The sequence below is a fragment of the Leuciscus leuciscus genome, assembly GCF_965113295.1.
Source record: "Leuciscus leuciscus genome assembly, chromosome: 14".
Taxonomy (NCBI): domain Eukaryota; kingdom Metazoa; phylum Chordata; class Actinopteri; order Cypriniformes; family Leuciscidae; genus Leuciscus; species Leuciscus leuciscus.
Window position 1 is genome coordinate 3,808,185 of NC_138738.1, and position 12,324 is coordinate 3,820,508.

Consider the following 12,324-nt stretch of genomic DNA (forward strand, 5'->3'; position numbering starts at 1 on the left):
GTAGAGATCTTGTGCCTTCAGTCTCCACCATGTCTGATGGTGAGAAGGTGATCTATACCTCTGTGGAGGTGCTCATCGCTGTGGGATGCTGTCTGGGGAACGTGCTGGTGATCTGGGCCGTGTGGTCGTGTCGATCCCTGAGTCAGACCACGTTCTGCTTCATTGTGTCGCTGGCACTGGCTGATTTTCTGGTGGGGATGGTTGCTGTGCCTTTCGCAGTGATAGTTGATGGACGGCTGAAGACTAGTTTCCACTGCTGCCTCTTCATCAGCTGTGTGGTCATTGTGTTGACCCAGGCCTCCGTTTACTCCTTGTTGGCCATCGCTGTGGACCGATTCCTGCGTGTTTATAAGCCTCTCAGGTTTGAACTTTTAACAGTCGTGTTGCTTCATATTGAGAGCCAAACTGATCAAGCTTACTGATTAGGAGTAAATCAAACTTGAGCGTTTCTCAGAGATGATGCACACTAATTTTATCATACTGAATAACATGCAACCTGAAAAAAGAACTTCTTTAGGTGTGAAATGGATCACATTTGCATGTGTGTATGGTAATGTATGTTAAGAATTTATTTATTCTGTAATCTGCAATCAAAATCGCTCGTTCTGCCTCTAAATAGCGACGTTCTGTTTTGCCCGACATCATCATGTTGGCATTGACCAACACAGAAAAACAAAAACAAAAATCGGTAACACTACAATAAGGTCTCATTTGTTAACATTAGTTAATGAATACATTTGTTACAGTGTTTATTTATCTTTCTTAATGGTAGTTAATAAAAATACAGTCATTCATTGTTTGTTCATGTTAGTTCACAGTGCATTAACTAACATTAAAAAATACATTGTATTAGTAAATGTTGAAATTAACATTAACCAAGATTAATAAATGCTTTAAAAGTTTTGTTCATTCTTAGTTCATGTTAACTAAAGTTGTTAACTAACATTGCCTGATGAAACATTACTGTAAAGTGTTACCAAAAAATCTTACCAAACCCAAACTTTTGAAAGGCAGTGTGTAGGCTATACATACATACATACATACACAGTACCGTTGAAGATATATAAAGATAATTTCTCACTGATTTTCAGGTACAGAGGATCAGTCAAAAAGCAGCATTTGTGGGCCGCGGTCACTGTATGTTGGCTCTCTGCTTCTATACTAGGCTTCATACCCATGTTCGGATGGCACAACGAAGACACCACAACAAGAGAAAACTCCACAATTACATGTCATTTCATCACGGTTATACCCATGTCGTACATGGTCAACTTCAACTTCTTCGCTTGCATCCTACCACCCACCATCATCATGATGGCCCTGTACTTGTTACTCTTCAATATGATATCCAAACAGCTGAGAAAGGAGGTCGGGCGCCCCGTGGAGTCCAGGTCGTTTTACCGTAAGGAGCGGAGACTGGCCAATTCTCTGGCTTTGGTGCTGGTTCTGTTTGCCGTTTGTTGGCTTCCGCTGCACATAATGGACACACTTGATTATTACAAAATTGTCAAAGTGCCCACTATCGCCATTCACATCGGCATCCTCCTCTCTCACGCCAACTCCGCAGTTAACCCCATAGTGTACGCTTTTAAGGTCCCTAAGATTAAGAAGGCATATAAAAGCATCTTGACGAAGCTGACAAGCACGGAGCAGAAGGAAGATCAGAGCAGTCAGACTTTGGAAAATAATGCCAGCAGCAACTCAAACAGCATCGTCAGGTGTACCATGAAAATAAACCCACAGGTGGTTTTAGCCACCAATCAGAACGGTTAGCATGAGTCTGTTCTCACACACAAGAAGTAGAGAGACCAGGGCTAGAATTACACAGACAAAAGTTCAATTATACAAATGGTCTGCCGCTTTTGCATAGCTTGTGCTTGCTATTTAAAAATTATCTGAAACTTTCCTATCTGGCAGCTCCAGTAAGATGTATCTTGAACTCTGTCTTGGAAACTGTTGTATAAGCCTTAATTAAACAATTTAATAATCAATTAAAAAGGAATTTATAATTGTATAGTAATAATTGTCTATTATTACAATCAAAATCACAATTTACATGTCTTGTTAAAACTGCAATGACAGTCATGGGTGTAAGAGAGTACACATCACTTCAATTAAATTATGAGTCATTGGTTCTTAAGAATGCAAAGACAATAGTGAATGATTCAACCCATGTTTTATTTCCAATGTATCAACTTCTGCCATCAGGAAAGTGTTATAGAGTCCCACTATGTAAGAGCAATCGTTACAAAAAATCATTTATTCCTGTATCTATTAATATTTTAAATAATAAGATGTAGTCATTGTTATCAATTCTTGTTAATGTTTAAGTTATTATTATTATATATTTTTGGTTTGTCCTTTTGTTGTCCCTTTAATGTTGTCACATGTTGTGTGTGTGTATGTTGTGTACTACTGCAGCTTTGGGTTCAAGACAAATTTCCTAAAAACAAAACAATAAAGTATACTCTACTCTACTAGAATGGTAGTGTTAAATTAATATAGTGAAATAAATGTTTGATTTTAGTTATATGATGTACGTCTCACATGCTATCGTTTAAATCCATCAAACATCTGCAGCTCTGCTCTCTAGATATTGACCTCGGTCATTTAAATAAACACAGGTCACAAGAATTCGGACACAAATAGTTCATTTCCACATATTGAAGGAGGAAGAGAAACTGACAGTCATTCTGAGCATGCAAATGTTTTTGCCATAATGTGCAGCAGCACATCAGAGCATCCACATCCTTCCTTCATAACTTTATAAATGCAAATTCTGCAAACCCGTATGGCTTTATTCTTCTGTGAAGATGTTTAGAGCAACGTCCATGCCGAGTACTCTTTTTCATAATGGCATTTGAGCTCTGAAATTGACACACACACACACACACACACACACACACACACACACACACACACACAAAAAACATTAAGAAAAATCATAAAAACACATTTTAAGTATCTATGATATCTTGCTTGTGATCTTGCCCTTTCATGCACAGAGGTCACTACAATGGAGAGCTATTAAAAAGCCATTTCCTGCATATGCATGGGTTTTGGTAGCATTGTTGCACATGAACCACTACAGCAGACTCTAGTGCATCATCCAATGCTTAAGTATGTGGAATCTTTTTTCTCCAAACCAAGATTGCCAATGGTCAGAAATGCCAAGTTACTCTGGAATATTTATCCCTTCCTTCTATCCTAGGAGACTCTTGCAGGTAAAAAAAAAAAAAAAAAAAAAAATACAATTACTTCAAGTAACATCTTAGGAGTCACATCATTGTTAAACTTTCCAAGTATTTATTTTAGATTGAGAGGAAATTCTGATTAATTATCTGTCCACTAAATTGGACATCATGCATCACTAGCTATATTTCAGCTACAATTCATACTATTACTGTGACAGTTGTTCTTTAAAATGCTTCATCTGCAGTAACTTTTTTGGGCTAAATAAAAATATGTGTTATTAGATTCAATAGATTGTAATTGCAATAGAAGAGTAATTTGATTACATAATGTATGTTACATGTCATGCATTACCCGTTACATCAGAAAAGTAATCTGATTAGGTTATGCAAGTTACCTGTAATGCGTTACTTTGCTTGTTACATCAGAAAAGCAATCTGATTACATAATGCACATTACATGTAATGTGTTACTTTACTCGTTACATCAGAAAAGTAATGTGATTACATAATGCACATTACATGTAATGCATTACTTTACCCATTACATCAGAAAAGCAATCTGATTACATAATGCACATTACATGTAATGCGTTACTTTACTCGTTACAACAAAAAAGTAATCTGATAAAAATTATGCACATTACATGTGTTGTGGCAGTTTAATTCACTAAACAATCATCTTTGGCGTAAGAGACAGTCTGGAATCAAATGATCATTAAAAAGTAATTTATTCTTGCAAGAAGGCCCAGTTGCCACACAGAAGTCACAAGTACAGTCTGTGGAACAAGTGCGACCAGGAGAGAGAGGCAGGCCAGTCTTTATACTGTTATCTTCAAGGTTCTCTAAACACTCCATAGACGGATAAGACACTCCCAGTGATCCTATTATACACTGAACTTTAGTTTAGCTTTCTTACAGCCTGCAAGTCCTAAATTGGACAGCCCTTTGACCTTAGGGGTCAGGGCTTCAGCCTTCAAAGCTCTCCCCCTCTTCTCCTGCTTCGCAGGCGTTTCACATCAATCATTATATCACATAGTCAGCAGCACACATAGAAGTCAATCCTGTGTATGTTAATGAAAATCAAAGTAAGTAATGAAAATCAAAAATCACCCATTACACATGTAATGCGTTACTTTACTCGTTACAACAGAAAAGCAATCTGATTACATAATGCATATTACATGTAATGCGTTACTTTACTCGTTACATCAGAAAAGTAATCTGATTAAATTATGCACATTACATGTAATGCGTTACTTTACTCGTTACAGCAGAAAAGTAATCTGATTACATAATGCACATTACATGTAATGCGTTACTTTACTTGTTACAACAGACAAGCAATCTGATTACATAATGCACATTACATAATGGGCCCTATTTTAACGATCTGAAACGCTAGTGTCAAAGCGCAAAGCGCAAGTAACTTTGTGGGCGGGTCTCGGCGCTGTTGCTATTTTCCCGGCGGGATAAATGACTCTTGCGCCAGGCGCAAATCTAAAATGGGTTGGTCTGAAGTAGCTTCATTATTCATAGGTGTGGTTTGGGCGTAACGTGAAATAAACCAATCAGAGCGTCATCTCACATTCCCTTTAAGAGCAGATGCGCTTTTTCCATAGCGGATTGCTATTGTAACGGCGGATTTGCCAGGCGCGCGCCAGCAGCGGTTCACAGCCAAGGAGAGCAACGCTCTCGTCACGGCCGTAAAAGAGAGAAGTTACATTGAAATGGAGAAACCCACCCAAATTAACTTCGGTTGTGTAAGCTAGATGTATGCTTTTATAATAAATTGTTTATCTATCTATCTATCTATCTATCTATCTATCTATCTATCTATCTATCTATCTATCTATCTATCTATCTATCTATCTATCTATCGTAATAATGTATGATTTGCAAAAATGAAAACTGCTGCTTCTGTGTAGATGAGAGAATCAAAGTGCGCGTTGTGCACACGCTACATTGATTATGGCCAAGCATGCGCCCTTAAAATAGCCTATGAATAACATGCGCAACGCGCCACTGACTTTAAACTATTTTTTCCTGGTTAGTGGCGCAATTGTTTTCTAAACCTGCAAAATAGCAAGAAGGAACGTTTGCGCCGGAACACGCCTCCTCTTTGCGCTGATCCGCCCCCGGGAGCGCAAGTGTATTTCTTAGTTAACCGACGTGCTTCTGTGGAGGGAAAAGTCCGCTTTGCGCGGGTGCAAAATAGGAATGATGCATGCGTTGGTGTACAAAGTCACTTGCGCTGGGTGCAAGATAGGGCCCATAATGCGTTACTTTACTCGTTACAACAAAAAAGTAATCTGATTAAATTATGCACATTACATGTAATGCGTTACTTTACTCGTTACAACAGAAAAGCAATCTGATTACATAATGCATATAACATGTAATGCGTTACTTTACTAGTTACATCAGAAAAGTAATCTGATTAAATTATGCACATTACATGTAATGCGTTACTTTACTCGTTACAACAGAAAAGCAATCTGATTACATAATGCATATTACATGTAATGCGTTACTTTACTAGTTACATCAGAAAAGTAATCTGATTAAATTATGCACATTACATGTAATGCGTTACTTTACTTGTTACAACAGAAAAGTAATCTGATTAAATTATGCACATTACATGTAATGCGTTACTTTACTCGTTACAACAGAAAAGTAATCTGATTACATAATGCACATTACATGTAATGCGTTACTTTACTCGTTACAACAGAAAAGCAATCTGATTACATAATGCATATTACATGTAATGCGTTACTTTACTAGTTACATCAGAAAAGTAATCTGATTAAATTATGCACATTACATGTAATGCGTTACTTTACTTGTTACAACAGAAAAGTAATCTGATTAAATTATGCACATTACATGTAATGCGTTACTTTACTCGTTACAACAGAAAAGCAATCTGATTACATAATGCACATTACTTGTAATGTGTTACTTTACTCGTTACAACAGAAAAGTAATCTGATTAAATAATGCATATTACTTGTACTGCGTTACTTTACTCGTTACAACAGAAAAGTAATCTGATTACATAATGCACATTACTTGTAATGCATTACTCGTTACAACAAAAAAGTAATCTGATTACATAATGCACATTACTTGTAATGCGTTACTTTACTCGTTACAACAAAGTAATTGTTATGGTTTAGAAGGAGAGAACCCAATCGCAGACCATTTGCAGACATTACAAGGGTTTATTACTACACAAAAACAGAAAACAAAACCCACGAGGGGGTAAAACAAGACAGGATGAACTATTAAGACAGAAAACACTAGACTAACACTCAGACGATAAACTTAGACAATAAAGACAGGATCAAATACTTCTAACAAGACAAGGCTTTCTTCAGGTAACTCACGGAGGGTATCAGACAAGGATAGACAATGTACCGACACAGGACAGCAAACACAAGGGGATAAAATAGGGAGCAAACTAATCAGGAACAGGTGACACAGGTAAAGCAATAATGATAACAAGATGAGATAACAAGGGGGCGGGGTTACATGACGAGACAACGCAAGCACACAGCCAAACAAATGGCCATGTGCTTACACACAAAACATGGGCCTGTCATGATCCTGCCTCAAGACCAGGGAAAATCAGAGACAAGAAGGCAGAATCATGACAGAACCCCTCCCTTAAGGAGCGGCTTCCAGACGCTCCCTAAGGGAACACTAAACACGTGACATGACGGACTGAGACATGGACACAAACCAACAAAACATGACAAAAACTAATAAAGGCAGACATGAATACACAATGACAGGATTGGGGTGACATAATAAAAATAAAAAACAAGGAAGAGGAGGCGGAGACAACACAGAGTTCATGGGGGAATGTCCAGGGTGGGTGGGTGGGACTGTGGTCTTGGGTGGACAGGACGATGGCTGAGGGCGAGGGGTCCGGGCAGACTTGGATGGGGACACACGAGGAACAGTCTTGGGGGAAACAGTCCGGGGTGAAGTGGTGACAGAGGGAACAGCTGCAGCCGGCAGCGGAGCGAAGACAATGGGTGAGGCAGGTGGTAAGGGAGTGGAGAAAGAAGTAGACTGTGATGCTGGGACAGGGCTGGACACAAAACTAGGGACAGGGCTGAACACATTAGCTGGGACAGGACTGGACACAGACATCCTCCTGTCAGCTGGGACAGGACTGGACACATCTGCTGGGACAGGGCTGGACACACCAGCTGGGACAGGGCTGGACACACCAGCTGGGACAGGGCTGGACACACCAGCTGGGACAGGGCTGGACACACCAGCTGGGACAGGGCTGGACACACCAGCTGGGACAGGGCTGGACACACCAGCTGGGACAGGGCTGGACACACCAGCTGGGACAGGGCTGGACACACCAGCTGGGACAGGGCTGGACACACCAGCTGGGACAGGGCTGGACACATCAGCTGGGACAGGACTGGACACATCAGCTGGGACAGGCATCTCCAGAATCTTGGCTAGACTGGACAGATACTCGGACAAGGCTCTTGCAGCGATGACAATCGGCATCTCATGGCTCGCCGAAACCGACCGCAAAACAGCCTTAGCAGCTGAATCGGCCGCTGCTCGCTCTGCAGCCCTCATGACTGCAGACTCTGGAACAGCGCTTGCAGAAGCTGGCTCTGGAACAGCGCTTGCCGAGGCGGGCTCTGGAACAGCGCTTGCCGTGGCGGGCTCAGGAACAGCGCTTGCCGTGGCGGGCTCAGGAACAGCGCTTGCCGCGGCGGGCTCTGGAACAGCGCTTGCAGGAGCGGGCTCTGGAACAGCGCTTGCAGGAGCGGGCTCTGGAACAGCGCTTGCAGGAGCGGGCTCTGGAACAGCGCTTGCAGGAGCGGGCTCTGGAACAGCGCTTGCAGGAGCGGGCTCTGGAACAGCGCTTGCAGGAGCGGGCTCTGGAACAGCGCTTGCAGGAGCGGGCTCTGGAACAGCGCTTGCAGGAGCGGGCTCTGGAACAGCGCTTGCAGGAGCGGGCTCTGGAACAGCGCTTGCAGGAGCGGGCTCTGGAACAGCGCTTGCAGGAGCGGGCTCTGGAACAGCGCTTGCAGGAGCTAGAGATGACGAGCGAGAGGCTCCCTTTCTCCTCTTCTTTCTCCTTGAACGCGAAGCCGAATCTGTAGCTGGGCTAGCGACCAGTTGAAGATGTTCAGCTGGAACCGCAACAGGAGCAGGGATGGCGTTCTCGGGCAGCGCTGACTCGGTCGAGGAAGACTCAGACGGGGAATCCCAGGAAACTCGTCTCCCTCGTTTACCATGGAGAACAATGGGAACAGAAGAGGCCTCAGGAGAAGAAGTGGGGCACGCCTGGTCCCCCAGTGTAGCAACGGCTAGGACACGACCCTCTGAGATCACTGGCAGCTTGGAAGAAGGTGACGACAAGGTGGAACCCCGTGACTCCCTCTGAGACAAACAATCCACCATCTCACCAAACGGGTAGCAGACCAGCTTCTCCCGTTCTGCCAGAGGTGGGGGAGCGTTGAGACCAGCAATAAGGTAGCGGTTGAGGAGGATATCAGGTAGGAACAGCCTCCTCTCATTCGCAACCCGGGCGTACTCCCTCAGGGACCGCTCTCCCTGGGGAGGAATTGGCAGCTTGCCATTCCTTGCATCGGAAATAGTCCTCAGCCACCATTGTGCAAGGTCGTCCGGGTTATGCTCGACAAAAGAGGACATACTGTCTGCTGGGTTCTTTGGTGGTCGGTACATTCTGTTATGGTTTAGAAGGAGAGAACCCAATCGCAGACCATTTGCAGACATTACAAGGGTTTATTACTACACAAAAACAGAAAACAAAACCCACGAGGGGGTAAAACAAGACAGGATGAACTATTAAGACAGAAAACACTAGACTAACACTCAGACGATAAACTTAGACAATAAAGACAGGATCAAATACTTCTAACAAGACAAGGCTTTCTTCAGGTAACTCACGGAGGGTATCAGACAAGGATAGACAATGTACCGACACAGGACAGCAAACACAAGGGGATAAAATAGGGAGCAAACTAATCAGGAACAGGTGACACAGGTAAAGCAATAATGATAACAAGATGAGATAACAAGGGGGCGGGGTTACATGACGAGACAACGCAAGCACACAGCCAAACAAATGGCCATGTGCTTACACACAAAACATGGGCCTGTCATGATCCTGCCTCAAGACCAGGGAAAATCAGAGACAAGAAGGCAGAATCATGACAGTAATCTGATTAAATAATGCATATTACTTGTAATGCGTTACTTTACTCGTTACATCAAAAAAATTATCTGATTAAATAATGCACATTATTTGTAATGCGTTACTTTACTCGTTACAACAGAAAAGTAATCTGATTACAAAATGCACATTATTTATTATGTTATCCCCAACACTGCTCATTTCAAATGAGATCTGAAAACACCTCATCGCTAATTTTTCCACAGTCTGAAAACATCAATAGATCAATGTAGATTGCAGTCTGAGGTTTTCTAAAAGAGGAGAGCTAAATTTGTCCATTTTGAACATAATAAGAATGAGCTAATAAGGGTAAATCGACATACTCTGGTAGACTGAAGGGAGCATGAGCATTTTCTATATAGTCTGAGTTAGGTTTTCTACAGAGTTGTACCTCCAAGTGGAGGATATATTTCTTTCATGTCATAACACTTTTTAAAATATCCTTTAACTTTGTTGTACCTCCAGGTTTAAATGCGATTTTCATTGTGTTCTTAGATGTTTGGACTTGCTGTATATTAGACTGGACGTTCCCTCTGTCAGGCGCTTCCCTGTAGTCTCCGTAATGGATTTACTGGCATTGGGCCAAGTGGAAGAGAACAATGCTGATCCCTGAAGGAACGTTTGGAGTGTATCTCTGGGAGGAGTACTGGATTTCTGAAAGATACGTCTCAGGCCATTTTGTTCTTTCCCTGTAGAGCAATATCGGCCTCGGTCCAAACAACGTGGATTTATGATGTTCATCTCCTACGTTATTATTTTTTCTAACATAGCTTGAGTTCATTCTGCTGATTGAGGTTGAAAAATTTACAATATACCTTTTGGCACTACAATGAAAAGCAATATCCAAATCAATTCTCATCAGTGGCTCGAAAACCAGGGCTTATGAAACCACACATCTAAACGCCGTATATAATTTTATTTGCAAATGACAACAGCTGCGAGAGAGAGAGAGATGTACAGCCCGTTCGATATGCTGTTCCCGTGTGTACCTGAGTGTTGATTGTTCAGACAATAATATGTTCATTAGATCATTAAAAACAAACCTGAGAAAGCTCTGAAAAACTCTTATAGCTTCCCACGCCATTGGCTATTGCAGGTGCTATAGCGTGATTCAATCATTCAATTCATCTACAGCATTTCGTGTTTGCATTGTAGCAAATTAGCTATAAAAATTTTTTATAATTCATTTGAACGGATTATAATTAATTATAAATATTTTAATTATTTTTAGAATTGACTGTAGCAGAATTAATAGTACAATTATTTAATCAGTTCATCCAATGAACAGAAAGAATAATCAATTATTAATTCTACGAAATATATTATCTTCCTGGCCAAGAAAGAATAACCTTTTCCAACTAAAGTAAATTAAGTACTAGCAGGGTAATAGCATAGGTATCGCTAGATCAAGATGTTTAAGAGACTTCAATATTTTTGTGAGTGGCAAACACAGAGACAATAGAGAGTGAATATAATGGTTTAATAAACGAGACAAGGGTAGGCTACACACACAACTAAACTAAGCAAAGATTGTATTCAGAATCAAGAAAGTAAAGAAAAGTGAAGAAAGAGAGAGAGAGAGAAGAAAAGAGAATGGCAAGATTACATTCAGTTAACCACAACCTACGAGAAACATCAGAGAATCAGGGTCGCCTTAAAGGTGCACAATAACTTACAAACGCATCTAAAGGCTGCGAACGGGTACTTGCATTGACTTCGGTTGCTGAACAAGTCCAGATGCAGGAGATTCTTAAGATTCTTGATGATTTCGCCTGGAGTGCGCTGAAGCGTTCGTTTGGGTTCTTGGTGTGGTCCACGTTGAATCCAAAGAAATTAACTTGGTCCCACGTTGAATCCAAAGAAGTTAACTTGAAGATGAAGTTGCCGGAAGAAGACAGGGGAATGTTGTCTCAAAGAGATTGAGCTCAGATCTGAACTAATCAGATACTCTTAAAGGTCCTATCAGTTCACACCCATTTGTTGAGGTGACCAATCAAAGATGACCGGGAGAAAGTCTTTGTTCCATCTTATCCCCATTTGCATGTTCATGGTGGCATGGAGAATTTGTGCAGTCTTTACACAAAAGTATGGTAAAAATATCATAATGCAATTTATCATAACATGTTTTACACCATAAAATCAAAAGAGGATTCCTTTGATACCAAGAAAGGGGATTTGAAGACGTTAAAGCAGTGATACATCATCTTTGGATATCAACATTTGAAGTTACTCGAACATAACTAAAGAAAAAGAATCATAACTATTCATAACTAATAAAACATAGGGACATGCATAAAACACAGGAGAAATACTATAAACATTTGGGAAAGTTTGTGGGTTAGAATGGAGTAAGTGTCCTTGTGTATTGGAAGTTTATCTCTATAGTCTTTAACCAAATGGCTAGTGTCGTCTGGTCTTCTGATGATTGCAGAAACAGTTTCTTGCTGAGATCGTTCAGGAGAGAAGAGGTGATAACGGCCTTTGAAGAGAACTGGTTTGAGGGCCGATAACAACAGGGGAGGGGGGCAGGTTTTATGATGCCTAGAGCATTTTGGATTTAGTCCATTCGTTACAGCGTGTACAAAAGCTTTGATGTTAATAAAGCTCAGACTTTTAGTTGCTTTATTGAAACATCACATGGTGTCAGAAGTGGAGCGCCCCCGGAACGTTTTGATTTTTGGTCACCCTGAACGATGGCCAGAATGGCGTCAGAGATTTCGCCGCTACAGGATAGCCACTAAACTGGACATAGAAGAGGCTGAAGTACATGTCTGTACACTGCTTTATTCGTTGGGAAAAGAAGCTGAACAAGTGTATCAGACATTTACGTTCGGGGAGGAAGAACGAGAGGACTATGATACTGTAATCAGGAAGCTCGATGAC

General features: G+C 41.3%; 1 protein-coding gene across 1 annotated transcript; it reads left to right on the top strand.

Annotated features, from left to right (window-relative positions):
- LOC309474140 (adenosine receptor A3-like) lies at window positions 1–2,724 on the top strand. The gene is made up of 2 exons (XM_082136510.1): window positions 1–361; window positions 1,092–2,724. Exons 1-2 carry the CDS (start codon window positions 30–32, stop codon window positions 1,771–1,773), a joined length of 1,014 nt encoding a protein of 337 aa, XP_081992636.1. The 5' UTR covers window positions 1–29; the 3' UTR covers window positions 1,774–2,724.
- The last annotated feature ends 9,600 nt before the right edge of the window (window positions 2,725–12,324 follow it).

What these genes read in the sequence shown, in the direction of transcription:
- LOC309474140 (XM_082136510.1), top strand. Translation starts at nt 30, where the DNA reads ATGTCTGATGGTGAGAAGGTGATCTATACCTCTGTGGAGGTGCTCATC. An exon ending in CGTGTTTATAAGCCTCTCAG is followed by an intron (nt 362 to 1,091) that starts GTTTGAACTTTT and finishes ACTGATTTTCAG; the next exon opens with GTACAGAGGATCAGTCAAAA.